General features: G+C 41.2%; 2 protein-coding genes across 8 annotated transcripts in view; one reads left to right on the top strand and one right to left on the bottom strand.

Annotated features, from left to right (window-relative positions):
- LOC117867399 overlaps positions 1 to 3,948 on the bottom strand; it is an 80,467-nt gene extending 76,519 nt beyond the window's left edge. For 3 of the 5 annotated variants that reach the window (XR_004643391.1, XM_034752391.1, XM_034752392.1), the window contains exon 1: positions 664 to 3,149. Coding sequence is in view for 2 of the 5 variants with exons in the window: in XM_034752391.1 (XP_034608282.1) it covers positions 664 to 810 (147 nt within the window). In the remaining 3 variants the exon portion in view is untranslated. Of the gene's footprint in view, positions 1 to 663; positions 3,150 to 3,836 lie in introns of those variants that run through there. The other 2 variants (XR_004643393.1, XR_004643392.1) reach the window with 2 other exon arrangements.
- On the top strand, positions 3,941 to 17,623 carry RNFT1 (ring finger protein, transmembrane 1). Of its 3 annotated transcripts, XM_034752393.1 has the most exons (10): positions 3,966 to 4,078; positions 6,062 to 6,108; positions 6,801 to 7,231; positions 7,577 to 7,653; positions 8,364 to 8,464; positions 9,115 to 9,268; positions 10,495 to 10,653; positions 12,562 to 12,627; positions 13,562 to 13,663; positions 17,472 to 17,623. In XM_034752393.1, the coding sequence occupies exons 2-10, from the start codon at positions 6,062 to 6,064 to the stop codon at positions 17,604 to 17,606; spliced, it is 1,272 nt and encodes a 423-aa protein (XP_034608284.1). In that variant the 5' UTR covers positions 3,966 to 4,078; the 3' UTR covers positions 17,607 to 17,623. The 3 variants fall into 3 exon arrangements, with proteins under 3 accessions (XP_034608285.1, XP_034608284.1, XP_034608286.1); XM_034752394.1 differs by lacking the exon at positions 6,062 to 6,108 and having other exon boundaries at positions 3,941 to 4,078; XM_034752395.1 differs by lacking the exons at positions 6,062 to 6,108; positions 6,801 to 7,231 and having other exon boundaries at positions 3,997 to 4,078.
- Positions 17,624 to 17,983: the final 360 nt, after the last annotated feature.

Genomic DNA, 17,983 nt, shown 5'->3' with positions numbered 1-17,983 from the left:
TGAAATTTTATTAAGCAAAGAAAAGTTAAGGCTGAATATCAGAAAACCCATAAGAAAGCAAAATACTCTGACAATTTTTTATTAAATTGTATTTCAGAATTATGAAAGAATTATGGGGCAAACTCAGATCTGGTGAAAGTATGAATTTGGTCTGATGTTTATGCTAGCATTCTGTTCAAATATGTCCATCTGTCCAGGTATTTATAACATGCCTTGTCCATGATATGAGTGAAACTAAAGTTACAGAACGCAAACAGTCTGGAAGATTGTAATCTTCCCCTTGCCTCATATGTGTCAAGAGTTTCTTTAGCTGTTTTTAGGGGGAGGGGAATTTCTGTTTTTGTGTAAACACACTGCCTTTAGAGAATTTATTGTGGGAAAGCTAATGTGAACAGTTGAGTAACATTCTGATGCATGACTTTTGTCCTAACTTTCAAGTAGAGTAATAAACTTCTTGACTATCTAACTGAAATATTCATTAGAATATTTACCTACCGGTACTTGCAAATTCAAAAACAACAGTTGTTGTTTTAATACCCTCCACACTAAATGTCATATAAGCAAAGCAATAGGAACAAGGACAGCTCAAAAATTGAAAAGATGACATCCACATGTATTTAAATCATTATTAATAGATGCATATTTTGCAAACAAACACTTTACCTTATGCCATGGTTTTCCTGGTAATAATGTCTCTTGTAGGCTAGAATTTAACCAAGATACATCTAAAGTCTGATGGTTTCTACATAATCTTATCCTTGCATGTCCAGATGTTCCTCCAACTTTATCCATTTCATGTGATATTTTCATCAGACACAGATTTCCTTATGTGCTCGTCAGCTTTATGCAGAACTTCTTAATTATATGATGCTGAAAAACCTCAGTCAGGGAAAATCATTAACATATATGTTACAATCTAGCTAGAAATATTATTTAAGAAAGTTATTTCTTCTCTGTGATGACATTTTTCCAATCATCATTCCAGCAGCCATTTAAAACTTTTTATTCTGAACTAAATTACATATTTTAATAGTAACAGAAATTACAGAGGAGCTGGGTGCACAGTGCTCAATCCATACTGAATTCCCACTAAAAGTCCAGTGTATGGAGGACATACAAGATCAGACCAATAAAGACACAGAGTTCCTGTAGCATCACTAACTTACATTAGCACCTTTGTACAATTTTATAAATCATTTACTCTTTTGTCCAAATTCATGTTGAAGCAAATCCGCATTAACCTTCAATAGGAACTGGCCCATAGCTTCTAGAAGACTTTGGGATAATTTCCCCCTCCCAATCCATACCACACAAGGCCCTATGCAAAGTCCACACGGAAGGATGTGATTTTCACAAGTGTTGACCAGCCAAAACTCAATGGGATCTGTGGGTGCTCAGCACCATTTAAAATCAAGCCTCAGGTGCTTAAATGGGGCATAGTGTACTAAAAGACACTCTCGTTCAGGTAAGAATGTTGTATAGACTATATCACTAAGTAATGGCAGATTAATGCCTGATGAATACATTAATATCTGTGTACACTTTTAGGTTGTAAAGTGTTTATATACATAAAAGTATCATTAGTACAATGAGTGCAATTTAAAATTCAGCATTTACTGTTCTGCACTAACTGCAGTACCATATATATTATTCTCAATTACCACAAGGAGATATAAATGCTGAAGTTTTTAAATAGCACCTACTCTATTATTTTAATGACTCAGGCCCTGATCCTACAAAGATTAATACATGTGCTTAACTTTACACACTGTGTAACTCATTGAAGTCAATAGGATAATTCACTGTTTAAAGTTAAGTATGAGTCAGAAGGATTGGGGCTTTAATTAAGAGAAACGAGAGAGGAGCTACTGAATTAGGGTTCTGTCTTTAAGTTGTACTGAAATAATTAATTTAAAAGTTTTTATAAACTTTTGTATAAAAAAGTCCCTTTGGGCTGAAAACTGAGAGACACATTCTCAGATCCAAAAGCATTTTCTCTGTAATAGTTTTGCATATAAAACCAATATATTACATTTCTATTATGTTGCACTTTTACAACTGAGAAACATTTATTTTTAAAATAGGGACCTGGGATTCAGGATCGCTGTGTATTAATCACTGTAGGCCCCAGTCCTTCAGGGATGCACCACATGGACAAAGGGGGGTGCCCACAGAGGTCACTTTGCAAGATGCACACCTTAATTTCTGCTTTAATTGTCAAAGTGAGAAACAGTATTGCGCTCAGTTTACCAAGCGATCCAGATCACTCAGTATCAGTGATCTGTCCTCTTTATTATTTACAAAAATTGGGGGAATGGTGTCATCTGCAATCTTTATCGGTGATAATGTTATGCTTTCTTCCAGGTCATTAATAAAAATGTTAAATAACATAGGGCCAAGAACCAGTCCCTGAGGGACCCCACTAGAAACACAGCCATACTAAGATGATTCCCCATTTACAAATATATGTTGAGTTAGCCAACTTTTAATCCATTTAATGTGTGCCATGTTCATTTTATATCTTTCTATTTTTTTTTTTAATCAAAATAGCATTAGGTACCAACTCAAATGCCTTTATCTCTCTCTTTCAGATACTTATGTGGCCTCCATTACCATAGTATCTAAGCATCTTTAATGTTTTTATCTTCACAACACCCCTCTGAGACAGGGAAGTATTATCATCACTCAAGAAACGAGGCACAGAAAGAAAGACTAAGAGTTAGTCTACACATGAAAATAAATCTGTAATGTGAATTTAAAGCAGATTCTTGATTAACTCCATGTGCAGATGCTTTTATTCTGAAATAAGAACATCCACACATGGAGTTAATCAGGAACAGCTATTCCAGAATAACTCCCTGTGTACACAAGCACTAAGTGACTTGCCCAAGATCATACAGGAAGTCTGTGGCAGAGCCGGCAATTGACTCTAGATCTGCTGAGTCCCAGGCTGGCACCCTAACCACTGGACCATTCTTCAAAGATCCAAATCACAAAAATCTGAACCCCACCACCACAATACAAACCCCAATAAATATTTAAACCTTTACAGAGCTTCAAACGAGAGTTTAACCCTATTAATAATAATAAAAAAAATTATAATACTTTGCACATATAGTGCTCTGATTCAAAGCACTGGACAAACATTAATTTACCCGTCAGTAGGTATTGCCACATTTTACAGAGAAAACTAGGGGTTAAGTGACTGCCCAAATTCAGGCCGGGGCAGAGCCTGAATGAGAAATCACGACTCCTGCTTCTCAGTTGTGCTCTTAGTCCACAACTCACTCCCAATATCCAGGTAATTTGAGTCATAACTCTCCAACTTCACTCCTACCGTTCGCCCCCCATCCGTGGCCCCCACTGCCACAGTCACCCTCATAGGGCACCTACCAGCTTCATCAAAATCCACCCCCAGCACCTTCAACTAGGGTGACCAGATGTCCCGATTTTACAGGGCCAGTCCTGATTTGGGGTCTTTTTCTTATATAGGCTCCTATTACCCCCCCACCCCCTGTCCCTTTTTTTCACACTTGTTATCTGGTCACCCTACCTTCAACTCACTAGCACCTGCAGACAGCACCCTCCAAATCCCTGCTCCTCGCCTTCCTCCATCTCTCCCCTCGGCCCACGGGCGGCCCCCTTCCTTTCCTGCCCTCTCTGCTCAACCCCCGACCCCCACCCAATCTTCCTCACTCCTCTCCTCTTCCTCACGCCCTGACTGCCACCGCCCACGCCCCAGCTCCTCTCCTTCCTCCCCCGACCCCTCACGGCTCTCAAACGGCTCTCCCCCCCCCCCGCCTCCGCCCCACAACTCCCCCTTGCCCCCTCCTCACCATCTGCCTCCCCCTCCCCCCGCGGGCTCGGCTGCGCGCTGGACGCAGGGCCTGAGCCTTGTTGCTATGGCGACAAACAGCTCCGGGCCTTCCTCCTCCAGCTCCTCCTCTTCCCACAGCCGGTAGTTGCTGCGGCTTCTTCCCCCGCCCCCAATTTAGCCCAGGCGTCAGCGATGGAGGCCTTGGGAGGCCGCGGTCCGGGCAGCAGGGCTGGGCACGGAGCCCCGGCCGCGTTATGAGAGGTAAGGCTGCGGGGCCGGGGGGACTTGCCCCTCTGGCTCCGCCCCTTCCCTGCGCGGCGGCGGATCTGCCCCGGGCTCTGTCCTCGGGCCGTGTACACTGGGATTGGGCCCTCGCTGTCTAGTGCCAGGGTGGAAATGGAAAGGGGAGGGTGTTGCCCCTCACAGTGTATCCCCACCCCCGCTGCCTTAGCTGGGGTTCAAATGGCATTGGGGGGAATTTGTCCCTCCCTGTCTGCCCTCTCTCCCCTGGCCCCCTTGCTAGGGGGGGAAGGTGGAAGGGGAATTAGCCCCTTACTGTCTGCCCCACTCCTACCCCTGGGTGGAGATGAAAGGGGGCATTTACCTCTCACTGACTGGTGCTGCCCACCCACGTTCCCCTAGGTTGGCACAGGAGGGTGTGTATCTCAGCCCCTCTCTGTCCCTGCTGGGAAGGGAAAGCGGGGATGGGTGCTCCTCTGGGTGCTCTTTTGTTTATGACAGTATTTACCTGGCATCAGTGTCTTTGCCTTGGGAGGAACTCAGCAGTGGTGCCATCCCAGAGCAGCAGGGTGACATTCTGATGTGATGGTGTCAGGCCAGGTCATCACCACACTGGGACAGATAGATGTTTTGCAGACTAGACAGGTGGCTTCAGAACCTGTTTGCAGGACACCATTTCTGATAAACCTGGAAAAAGAAGAACAGGAGTACTTGTGGCACCTTAGAGACTAACAAATTTATTAGAGCGTAAGCTTTCGTGGACTACAGCCCACTTCTTCAGTCCACGAAAGCTTACGCTCTAATAAATTTGTTAGTCTCTAAGGTGCCACAAGTACTCCTGTTCTTCTTTTTGCGGATACAGACTAACACGGCTGCTACTCTGAAACCTGATAAACCTGGGAGCATCCCATAAACTCAGACCTGAGTAGGAGGAGCCGACATGTTGAAAAAGAAAAATTAAAGGGAATTATGTTTCGGTCAGTGTTCAGAGAGTAGATTTAAGATCTATTAATTAAAATACAAAATGTTTGTTAATATATATATAACATTAGGGTGCCTATTAAACACTTAAATTAGGAAATGAAAAGAATTCTCATAGTAACATTAAGTCAGCCATATTATGCATTCTATGTGTTTTATAGTATGATTTAATAATAAATGCAGTTATTTTTAAAGTTCTCTAAACAGGTAAACTGCCATGGGCTGATTCTGCAAAGCCTTACTACTAAGCGTAGTGCTCTATTAAAACAATGGAATTACTTACAATATAGGAACTACTTTGTCCTGGTAGTTTTTGCAGGAGCAGGTCAGAAACCACCAAATCAAGAATGCTAATTACATTAATCAGTTTTAGCAACATAAATATTAAGGGCCTGATCCTGTAAACCCACGCATGAGAAACTTTATTCATACACTCAGTGGTCTTGTTGACTTCAGATCTTTGGATTACTCACACACACTAAGTACAGTACATGAGTTTTTGCAAGACCGAGGCCTACAATATGATCGTAGGACAACAGATAATATATCCGTAATAGCTCTGAATGTTAGTGAGAAGTTTTACTGTGCATGCAGTTTTTTTTAAATGCTAATAACCCAATTTTTTTTTATAAATTAGCAGAATCTAGTTTTGTTTCAAATGTTAAGTCTTTGCTAATGTAGATATGTGCACAAATAGCATATTGAGGTTTTCTTGCAGTTCAGATTGTATGTTTTTCATGCTTGCATAACTGAAAAATAGGTCAATAGATTTTACTCAAACTTCCCTACATGTCCAACAAAAGAAACATTTTTGAGAAAATGGTGAGCAACTGAAAAGGGTTTATAATGAAATCCCAACTAAACAACAACTGTAGTGTTTGCTACCAGATAAATATTGTAAAAATACTTTGCACTTCCGTGCTATCTTAATCCAGTAATCTCAAAACACTTTCCAAAGAATATCGAATGAAACAATACACCATTCCTAGGATGTATATAAGAACTATTATACCCATTTGACAGATGGGGAGACTGAGGCACAGAAGTGAAATGAATTGCCAAGGGACACAGTGAGTAAATGACAGCACTGGGAATAAAACCCAGATCTCTTGCTCTAACCATTAGACCACTCTTTACTGTCTGCAATTGCCTTTGGACCTAGATTCTCTACCAACCCTAATCCAGTCCCACATATTAGCTCTTTATTTCCTGCTTTCTTCTCCCTCCCAGGATTACATTGCCTATGCAAAGCCCCCATATGGTCCATGCTCTTCCCAGTGCCTTTTAAAAGTGGATTAACCTGGTTCCACTCACTTCCCCAGACAGGATAATCTCGTCTGGTAATCCCATAATGGCACTCAGTTTTCAGTACTCACTGGATTTTGATTAGACTTGTCTGTGTCTAAATATATGCCATTTTATGGATGCTTAATTGTGTAGTTCCCATCCCCCACCTTTATTATTTCCTTCTATAATCTCATGATGGTTCCCAACCTTTTTCTGTAAATTTATATATTGTGTTAAAACTTCTGCTACACAAGCTAGTGCCTCTGTCTCCTCCTATTCAGATGGGTGCTTTCTAATTTTCAGTGTAGCTTTGGCTGTTCCAGACTGTATGTTTGGCAGCCCATTGAGGGTTACAGTATACATCACTGAATGATCATCAGGATGGCCAAAAGGCTGTGTATTTCAGAGAGACAATTCTCTTTTCCTAACTAAATGGAACACTGCTCCTTTAACATGGCTTTCCCCCCTCCTTTAGGAGACATAGCAGTGAGACAAAAGAATCTGGACCAGAGAGAGATACATTCAACGCCATGCAATCAAATTGCAGTCATCTCCACAATGCCCCAGGAAGTGGTGATGTTCCCTCATCCACTCAGAGTACCCATACAGCAGGGCTGCCAGGAGAAGGCTCTTGCCACCATAGTGGAGATGTTCACATCCAGCTAAGCTCTGCCTTGGGAGAAGCTGGGGAAAACGCCAGTTTCAGGCACATACGGTCAGGTTCCCAGGGCCGTTCACATGGCCACTCCCACAATGAAGCGAGGGGGCCCGAAGATTCCACCTTAGATTCAGAGGAACACAGTGGCAGCTCCATCTCTGAGCTCAGACATCTCTTCCAGTGGCTGCACAAAAGTCTTCCATACATCTTGATTCTGTGTATCAAACTGACCATGCAGCACATAATCGGTACAGTATAACAGAGTATGGTATGAGGGAACCAGCCCTTTTTTCCTGCATTCAATCCTGCTTATGAGCGTGCCTGAAATATAATTTGATTTACTTTTAGCTTTATTTTAATTTGATTTCTTCACTGGAAGGAGAAATTTCCTAAAAGAGATTTCAATCACTTATCTGTTTTTCTTTTGTTAGCATATACAATGTAGCTTAATTATTTTAGCTTGATTGCCTGAGCTGTTAAAATTGTATTATGTTATTGAAAGTATTTGCTAGAAGTGCACTTATTTTGCTCTTATTTTATTTTAATCCAGTTTCTTATTTTCCTCCATATAACTGACCCATTTTTCCTAATAGGCATTTCTCTTGGAATTGGGCTGCTAACAACTTTTATGTATGCAAACAAAAGCATTGTAAATCAGGTTTTTCTAAGAGTAAGTATTGCCTGTTGCAATGAAGTTGAAGTGTTTTTACATTAACTATTACCCAAGACTTCCATGAATCAGTTTTTGAGTGAAATGTGAACTGATCTTATATTAATTTAGTAAACAAAACAGATAAATATCATAGGATTTTTGAGATGTAAATGTTTTAGCTATCAATAAAATTTACACACTTCTAAGCCTGACTTAGCACTTGTCAGAGAAGCATACTTTGCAAATTTAAAATAAAATATTGGTACAATCTCTTTTTCTGACTTTCCATATCGAAATGCCCGACAATGCTTCTGCCGTTATGAGACAGAAATTCTTAGCTGTATTTTAAAAACTGTTAAGACTACCATTTCATATGCAGAGTATCTGTTATGAGGGCACAGGGGTTATTGAGAATTTTGTTACTTTGAAAAGCAGTTATATATATAAACATTAAACATTTAAAAAACATTAAACAAAAACATTTCCTTAAGAAGTGTTACTGCTTGGGCGTTCACCCCATTAAAGTGCATGGAGATCTGTGTGAGCACAATGATCTGCCCTTGCACTTCTTCTTCCTGGTCTAAAGTAACATAGCAGCATCTAGTACTAGTGACTGTGTTCAAATACTGCAGTTCTAGTTTTATTGAGTGTGAAAGAAATTAACTTGAGACTTAAAAAAAAAATCAAAGTAACAGACAACTATTACATTTTTAATGTGTATCTTACAGGAAAGGTGCTCCAAGTTGCAATGTGCTTGGGTACTGATATTCCTAACCGGGTCATCTCTCCTCTTGTATTATACCTTTCACTCTCAGTCACTTTATTACAGGTAATTAGCGGAACATCTATGTTATATTAGTCACTTTAAATGAAATGTCATTTCTTGTGAAAACCTCATCTTTGCTCCTGGCATTTTTTTTTTAAAGAGAATCAAGAAGTTGGCTTCTCTTAACACAAATAAATAAATAAATGATGGGCCCAGTCCCGCAAAGCCTTACTGCAAAACACTCATGTGAAGAAGGGTTTGCAAGATTAGGCCCTATGTCTGGGGTTCACTGGCACAGCTTGGGTTTGATTCTCAGCCCTATTACCCCTTGGTGTGGGAGTACTGGGGATACAGTGCCATGAGTTTCTAGCAGGGCATGTGTCTAAGTTTCTTCTCTCACTAGTTTACAACAACCCTGCTAACTAAGGGGCAACATTGGCAGAATGGGAAAGGGAGCAAGTACCTGTATGGCAGGATGAAGGTTACAATGCAGATGTAAAGTGGATTCGAAATGGGGAGCGCTTCATGAATGACAAAAGATCTCTCTTTCCCACTCCTCCTAGAGGAAAACATTACACTATCTAAACATGCTTTTTTTTTTTTTTTTTTTTTTTTAAATGTACCATTTTAAATGAAACCGTACGCTAATATCCATTCATGGTATGTACCTCTGGAGAGTGTACCCTTGTAATTTTAGATATTTCTTTTTGTAGCTTAATCTTTTTAAAACCTACTGTGGATTTTATGAACTTCTGGGAGGTACTTTGGATCGTGGGAATCACAGACTTTATTCTGAAATTCCTCTTCATGGGCTTCAAATGCTTTATTCTCTTGGTGCCTTCTTTTATGATGTCTTTTAAATCCAAGGTAAGAAAATAATCTATACTTAGCTTTAGCATGAAGTTCCTTTTACAGTACAATCAGCCACTCATGAATTCCACCTAGAGGAACATTTTTCTTAATTAAAGCTCTGCGCATTATCTGTCAATGCAGGGGAAGGGAAAAACCATTGTCAACTATTTTTTGTGTATGGTCTTTCAGCTAGTTGTGCATCCATTTTATAGTAATTTAATCTAGACTGCATTTCCCTTGTTTGGTTATGAGAATGTCATGTGAGACTGCATCAAAAGCCTTACTAAAATCAAGTTATGTCACATTTACTGCTTTCCCCTGACCACCAGGCCCAGTAACTCTTTTAAAGATAGAAATTCGGTTGGTTTGGCATGATTTGTTCTTGACAAATCCATGATGGTTATTTCTTATTGTATTGTCCTCTAGGTGCTTATAAATTGATTGCAAAACTGTTTTGCAAGGGAGGGCATGGAGCTTTTAAAGAATACAGAGTAACTTGCGGGGGGAGGTGAATGGAGTTCTGATTTACATGTGGTTGTAAAATAAAAGGCCTTTTCTTAACCCCCGTTTTTCTCAGTATTATATATGCAGACAATTTTTAACAGAAAATTGATCTCTATGTTTGGATTTTTCTTGTAAATTTTTCCCCTTTTGAATGCTTATGAAAGCAAGACTGATAACACTGGTAAGTAGGTAGGCACTCCTAGAATATCAGGGTTGGAAGTGACCTCAGGAGGTCATCTAGTCCAACCCCCTGCTCAAAGCAGGACCAATCCCCAGACAGATTTTTGCCCCAGATCCCTAAATGGTCCCCTTAGGGATTGAACTCACAACCTTGGGTTTAGCAGGTCAATACTCAAACCACAGAGCTAACCCTACTTGCCAAAGACACCCCTATTCTGATCTTATGTACCTTGGTTTTTCTGGCCTTCTCTTGAGCAGAGCCTGCTAGTTATGCATTTGTTTTATGCTAGTTGACAAATGTCAACTAGCGACTTGCTAAAGATCATCCGTTTTGTTTTGTTTGTCTTGTTTGTACACCATGCAGTTTTGTAACTCATACATGTACGGGATTTTAATGACTCAAGTTTCCAAACAGTATTTCATATCTGTTGAGACACTAGTTAAGATATAATGAGGGATAAATATTAAAAAGAGAGTTCATATATAGAAAAGATGCATTAACTTTAAATTATCTGTGTTTTAAATGTATTTTTAAATATTCCTCTTGTTGTTCCTAGGGCTACTGGTATATGCTGTTAGAAGAATTCTGCCAGTATTACCGTACGTTTGTCCCCATACCAATTTGGTTTCGTTACCTTATTGGCTATAGGGAGCTGGACAATATACTGGGGTGGAGTCTTGGAGTATTGCTGGGGTTGCTCTACTTCATTCTAAAAGTATGTAAATGTTATCCTTCCTCTGTATTTTAATGTATTAAAATTATACTGCATTAATCACCATAGAAGAGATGTAGACATACAAATGAATTTATTCTGAAATATTCCCCAGAGTTTGAACTGACTTGCTGGTTAAATACAGCCTTCCAAAATCAATATAAAAATTTGCTAGGTCAGGCATTAAATCTTTTCACCCTCCCTTTGAAGGATGATTAGAAAACTAATGATGTTTTACACAGTCCAAAAATTGCTTGCCACAGCTGAGTGTGAGAATAGGAATTCTGTCTGAACTAGTTGTTAATTCCAAGATTGGCTATATATGTTTTGTGTCCTTCAAGCTAAGATCCACTGGGTTGCTCTCACTGTTGGAGAGTTCAAGTTCTGAATTTCACTTTAACACAGCAAGCACTAGGGCATTCTCAGGGTGGCAGGCCTGACCCTCCGTTACCTGCTGTATCTGGGAGGTCTGCCGGAGCCTGAGTTTGGCAAACTTCATGGCACTATTGTGCTTTTGAGTGGCCTTTGTAATAATAGGGAATCAGGTTGGTGGGGTTTTTTTTTGTTTTGTTTTGTTAATTAGAGACTTCTGTTGTTGTTTGTTTTTTGTAATTTTGCTGTAGAGTGCCTATGTGCCTTTGTATTGCCAAAGTAAGACCAAACTTGAACTAGGGTGGAAAAAAATATTAAGAACTTGTGGACAGAATGTGGAGTAATGCACCAAATAATAGTCCTAACTGTTACTGTAGACTTCTTGTAGGCAGTATGTAAACAAATTGCCAAGGGAGATAACTGGAATTCTGCCTAACGAAACTCTCTCCTTTTGGAAAATCTTGCATTAAGTAAAATTGTTGCTTTGGGCTTCCATTCCACTATTTTAACTTGTCAGCTTAATCTGTTTTTCTTCAACATGGCTTAAAACCTCCCCGTCACAAAGGGAAGTTGGGTGTCAACTCCCATTGACTTTCAGTGTAGTCGGGTACCTAACTCCCTTTTGTCCCTTTGACACTGTCCCACTCTGTGCTTATACTAGGCATATCCACAACTATCTTGGTTTGGTACAATTTATATATAACACAGCAGCTGTGTTCTATTGTTTACTATACACATGCAAAATTAAAAGATCATTATGTTAAAAAAAACATTAAGATTGCAAAGTTAAGTACTCACAAGTTAGGCAATGCTAGATGTAAAGTTGCCTGTGCCACCTTAATTTGATTCTCTTGTGTGTATGCACTATGGTACAATCTTTAATTACATGATCGCTTACTATTTTTTTCCAGTGAGGACAGACTCTTCTGAGATATTAGCTGCTAAAATCTCAGAAGTCTCTACTGAGTATACATGAACTATAATTTTTAAAGGTAAATAATTTGGCCAAATATGAATAAATTTTCATGGGGATGGCAGAAGGCACATCCCTGACACAAAGACATTTCGCTGCCAAATTTCAAGTCCCTCCTCCAAAACATGGGGGTGCGAGAGCATCTCAAAGAAAAGGTTACCAGAATTTTTGTAACATGGACAAAACAATATATTTTACCCTAGTCTCATTTTTGGAACAGCTCAACCATTTAGGCTGAAATTTTGCACAAGAGTTCAGCCTGAGCCAGACACCCAGCGTGGAAAATTTCAAACTTAACGGTTAAAATTTGGCAAAGTTTATAAGCAACCGAAAGCATGGTTTTAAAAAGGGGAAGTGTTGGGCAACTCAGTAAGGAGAGCTATCAATCCCACCTACAATTGTTTCATTACCAGACTAAAAGTAAAACACTGAAGGCCAAGTGTGCAAAGTGTTGCACGGAATTTTAGCACTGAGGCTCTTCACTTCAAAATCTGCACAAAGTTTGAAAATCTAGCTCTTGGAAATAAATATTAAGCATAATTTTGTTTTTCTTTTCTCAATTTCAGCTTTTGAGCCTTTTTGGACGTCTGAGAAACTTTAGACAGGTTTTGCGGATATTTTGTACACGACCAGTGAGTATTGGATTCTCTGTAACAACAAAATGACAAATGTGGCTTCTACAAAAATAATTCTTCTTGAAGATAGCTTTTCCCTGTGTACTAGTTGATCACATTATGTTCTTTTAGTTACATGGAGTTCAACTTTCAAAGTAATCCCACTGTTTGTTCCCTTCTTACAGTTTCTTGCACTGTAAAATTTAATTTCTCAGCTTCATGGTCATGGGTCGACCTGAAGTCACTTTAAAAGTGATTAGTTTTTTATTGTGTAAGCAGCATTTTGAGGTAAACTATTTGAATACCATGTAAATAAAGTATGAGGTAAAGAATATATTTTAAAACTGGGTGAAATATTTGTTTGACTCACAGCCGCAAGAGCAAAGTAGCAAACCTTTACCCATTATTAACTAACTGAAATATACAAGAGTAAGACCCAGATCTTGGCAAAATAACTGAAGAATAAATAGATATTCCATTTACAATAAAAAATTATTCTTTTTCTAGAATAGTGGGTGGTTGATAAAATGTATTGTAATTTTAATCCAGAGCCTGCTGTGCATGTACCAGTATGTATAGGAGTATTTTTGACATTTAATTAGATTAATACTAAAATATCTTACGCTGTCTGTGTGAGCAATACTTTCTTAACAGTAAGTGATGTGTTTTCATTCTGGTCAATGTGTAACAGCCCATGACAGAACTCTGCTGCAGGAAGGCCACCATTGTAGCAAATTACTTCCGAAGTCCCACATAGTGTGCTCAGTAGATTAGACCCAAATACCACCTTGCCCTGGAGCATGTATGTGTCAATGTAGCACCCTAAGGATTGAAACACTTAAAATCCTGTTGCCCCAGGGATTTAATTGTTTCCCCTCTAACCACATCCTTTCAGTCTTCCTGATCTTTTTCTGGATCGTAACATCTGCTGCAAAATCTTTTTTTTTAACAGCACTATGGAGTGACAGCTAGCAAGAGACAGTGTTCTGAAGCAGATGATATTTGTTCAATATGCCAAGCTGAATTTCAAAAGCCTATTCTTCTCATCTGCCAGGTAATTCTAAAGAGATTTCTGAATTGGAGAATCACAATGTGGGGAGGCTCTTGTTCTGAAACTTTGTGAATCAAGCTGATGTTGACAGTGTCAGTTGGAAAGTAGCAACAGCTTTATGGGAAAAACTTGTAGATGCTTGTGAATGGGAAACTCCCTTTTGATGGAAGAGTCCTGTAAGTCTTGCTAGCTTGCGTATATTTGCCTGCAACTTTTTTTTTTTAAAGGTCTGAAATTTTATATTGTATGCTAAAGACAGCAGCTGTCAGTACTATATTGTATGGGAACAGTTAATACTAGCAAGTATTCAACAAGGGATTGGACACTTATATGGATAAAATAATATACAGCGTTGATGCTAACAAATTTTGGAAGCGTTTAAATTTCATGCTTCAAAGACTAAAGAAATATCGAACTACTAGGAGTTTTTTTTTTTTTGTACCTTCCCCTAAAGCATCTAGTGCTGACTGCAGTCAGAGACAACATACTGAACTAGGTGGACCATGAGTCTGATTTAATATGACAATTCCTGTGTTTCTTAGGAGATCTGAAGACACTACACACTTGGGGTAGAAAAAGGATATCAACTTGTTCTCACTTGACTGCGCTGTCTATGCAGTAGTTAACTCCTGTCCATTTACTTCTAGAATCCTTGCAAGTGTTCATACTGCTGATGCTTTGCAGTGTGTGTGGTTTTTTTTTTTTTAAATAAATAAAGTAATTGCTGTTGCTACAGGTAGGGCTGGTAGCACTGTCTATGGTTAAGGTTGCTCAAAATTTCCCATTATAGGACCCTGTTTTCAGTTGCTTTTAACTTGCAAAACTTGAACCATTTGGGATGAAATTTTCCATGTAGGGTGTCTGCTTTAGTCTGATTTTTGTTTGTTCGTTTGTTTTTGAAAATTTCAGCTAAAATAGTCCAGCCACTTCTGAAAATGAGGCTAGGAAAAAATACATTTGTTAAAAAAAATTCTGGTGAACTTTTCTTTTAGTGGCTCTCTAGCTCCCTAGTGCTTTGGAGCAGAAACGCTAAATGCGTCAGGAGGTTGCCTTTGTGACAGGGATGTACCTGTTGCGCTCCCCGTGAAAATCTGCCCAGGGCTCAGGAGGACTTTTTCCTGCAATTGCAACTTGGGGCTGCTGCAGCCAGGGCTGTGTCTGGGCACCTGAACTGAGTACAGGGAGTCTGTCTTTCCTGTGCTTTCAGTGACCCCCCTTCTCGGTCCAGGCAGCATGGAGGATGGAACCACCTAATCTGAATGCAAGGCGGGGAGGGGGATAAGAGCTTGACCTGCAAGGGGAGTAGATTGGCACAAGGAGCATAGGGGTGGGGAAGAGAGGAGAACGGCATTAGAGTGGAAGGATAGATTGGGACTGGAGATTGGCAGGGGGAGAGGGAAACTTGGACTGGGAGCTGGGGTAGCGGGAGACTGGAACTGAACCAGTGGGGCCAGGAGAAAGAGGAGAGGGGGAGACAAATCTGAGGATCTAGAGTATGGGAGTCAGAACTGGGACTGTTTGAGCCAAGAGACTGGGCCAAGGAGTGGAGGGACACTAAGAATGGGACTGGGAGGTAGTGGGGATGAGCAATGGATATGCAGGGAGAGAGAGATTAGATTAGGAACAAGGATAAGAAGGAGCTGGGAATGGCTAGGGAAGGAGAGTGGGACTAGGGTGAAAAGCCTGAGAAAAGGAGTCTGGGAGTAGGTAGCAAGAACAGAACTGGGAGAGGAGCCAGTAGTAAGGAATAGACAGGCACTGGGACCAAGAGGAGTGGGATAGGTCAGAAGGAGTCACACTTGGTGGGGAAATGAGCAGAAATTTGTGCCCACTAGAGGACACACTCCTCCAAAGCCAGGAATGGAACCCAGGAGTCACCATTCCTCTTGTGTCAGCAAATAAGTATGAAACAGGGTGTGTTTCATCGCCTCTAGTGCTGGTCCATATGGAGCAGGGGTCTCAAACACGCGGCCATGCAGCCCGCGGGGTTCTTTCCTGCGGCCCGCCAAGCTCCCCATGCCCCCCCCCCCCGCCCGCCCCTCTGCCTACCCTATGGCGCCGCGAGCCCCGCGCCACTCCTTGAAGCGGCTGGAACTATGGCCCTGCAGCCTCGGGCAGGGCGGGGAAGGGAGGAGTAGAGGGCTCCATGCTCTTGCTTCCAGGCACCGCCCCCCACAGCTCCCATTGGCCGGGAACGGGGAACCGCGGCCAATGGGAGCTTTGGGGGGAGGTACCTGGAGGAGCAGCAAGAGCAGCACATGGTGCTGTTTCCTCCTGCCCCCGGGACTCCGGCTGCTTCCTGGAGCGGAGCGGGGCCAGGGCAGGCAGGGAGCCTGCCCTGGCCACGGTGCACGGCGCTGCCACCCCGGAGCCACTCTAGATAAACAGCGCCGGGCCGGAGCCCGCACCCTTCCTGCATCCCAACCCCCTGTCTGGAGGCCCCTGCCACATCCCACATACCCCTCCTGCACCCCAACCCCCTGCTGCACCCCTCAACCCTCCTGCACCCCACACCCCAACTCTCTGCCCATAGCCCCTGCCGCACCCTGCACATCTCCTGCACTCCATGCCCTGAGCCCCCTGCCGCACCCCTAACCCCTCCTGTACCCCTCACCCCAATTCCCTGCCACACCCCTCACCCCTCCTGCACCCCACACCCTAACTCCCTGCCCTGAGCCCCCTGCCGCACCCTGCACCCCCAACCCTCTGCTGTACCCCGCACACCTCCTGCACCTCAACTCCCTGCTCTGAGACCCCTACTGCACCCCCTGGGGGCAGGGAGGGGGCAGAGTTGGGGTGAGGACTTCGGGGAAGAGGTTGGAATGGGGGCAGAGAAGAGGCGGGGCAGGGGTGGGGCCTCATGGAAGGGGTGGAGTGGGGGCGGGGCCAGGGGCAGCAAGGGGTGGGTGTCAGTGATGTGGCCCTCAGGCACATGCACTAGTCCTCATGTGGCCCTCTTGGTCATTTGAGCTTGAGACCCCTGATATAGAAGAAGACAAGCTAGTATTGCTATCATTTACTCCTTTAACTCTAATTCGCAGAGAACTGTGAGGTGGACCTAAAGGTTTTAGATCTCCTGACGAACCATCTGGGTGTCATTATGATGCTACATGAGGAAATTTGTGGGTTTTTTTTCCAGATTGCTTTTTTAAGTAACACTTAACAGTTAAATTCTGCCCTTAAGAATTTGATTCTGTCCCTGTGTTTGCCACAGAGCTTTGCTTTGAACATATGAAGTGCTGTATAATGCGAAGGACTCTTAAAAATCAGGTCCTGCGTGTCTCAAATTGGTCACCCCAAATTAGTGGATACCTCATACCTTAATCCCTCTGATGTAGAAAAGCCCATAAGAAAACTAATAATTGTTTTCAGAGCAAAGTCCAAATAGTGTGCAGGAAATGCTACTCATCAAACAAGAAAACAAAATATTGAATGGCTGCTCATTAAGTGATCACCATCCATTCTGTGCACTGCATGAGGCAAGGGTCCTCTGCAAAAAATAGGATATAATCATGTAATTAAATACTATCATAATACTTACGCACAGAGGGGCTGAATCAGCATTGCACAGGTAACCTTACTTCTGGCATTTCCTAAGATCTGAATCCTTGAGTTTGCAATTTTAATATTTTTAGCTTGGTTTTATATGCAATTATGTAAGTAGAATAGTTTAGCAGAACCATTAATTATTAGAAGAGTAACTAGATTAATTTTCTAAATGGATTTGAAAAACAGGTTGTAATAAATATTAGATCTTTTGTGCTCTTGCCGTTAAAAAAATGTCAAGTACTTGTCATTCTTTTCATTACAGCACATATTTTGTGAAGAATGCATCTCTTTATGGTTCAATAGAGAGAAAACATGTCCACTCTGCAGAACTGTTATTTCAGACCATGTTAACAAATGGAAGGATGGAGCCACTTCTATGCATCTACAGATTTATTAAAACATGTCATACTTTTACTTTTTTTTTTACAGTGTACATTCATTTGAATTAATGTTTTGCAGTTTAATGTGGATGGTAAAGGGACTGTGTTTAAGATTAGCAAAGGACTATCAAATATTCTAAAATCTGAGTTTATTAAAACATAGCATACATTGAAAACTGCCTTTTTATAGATAGATGTAAGATTTTTTTTTATAGAATTAATGTTCAAAATCCAACATTTTGATTTTTTTTCATACTTCAGAGAAATGGTCAAATATTTGAAAATGCTGCACGGTTAGTTGCAGCAACTTCTTCCCTCATTGCAAACTATTGTAGATGTTAATGTAAAACAGTGTTCCAGATTGTAGTAAATTGCATTTATTCTTCTATGACTT

This window comes from Trachemys scripta, chromosome 18 (assembly GCF_013100865.1).
Source record: "Trachemys scripta elegans isolate TJP31775 chromosome 18, CAS_Tse_1.0, whole genome shotgun sequence".
NCBI classification, from domain to species: domain Eukaryota; kingdom Metazoa; phylum Chordata; order Testudines; family Emydidae; genus Trachemys; species Trachemys scripta.
The sequence above is the reverse complement of the archived record's forward strand: the minus strand, read 5'-3'. Positions and strand labels throughout refer to the sequence as shown.

What these genes read in the sequence shown, in the direction of transcription:
- RNFT1 (XM_034752393.1), top strand. Translation starts at nt 6,062, where the DNA reads ATGGGGAGACTGAGGCACAGAAGTGAAATGAATTGCCAAGGGACACA. An exon ending in ATGAATTGCCAAGGGACACA is followed by an intron (nt 6,109 to 6,800) that starts GTGAGTAAATGA and finishes CCCCTCCTTTAG; the next exon opens with GAGACATAGCAGTGAGACAA. An exon ending in TCTCAGTCACTTTATTACAG is followed by an intron (nt 8,465 to 9,114) that starts GTAATTAGCGGA and finishes TTCTTTTTGTAG; the next exon opens with CTTAATCTTTTTAAAACCTA.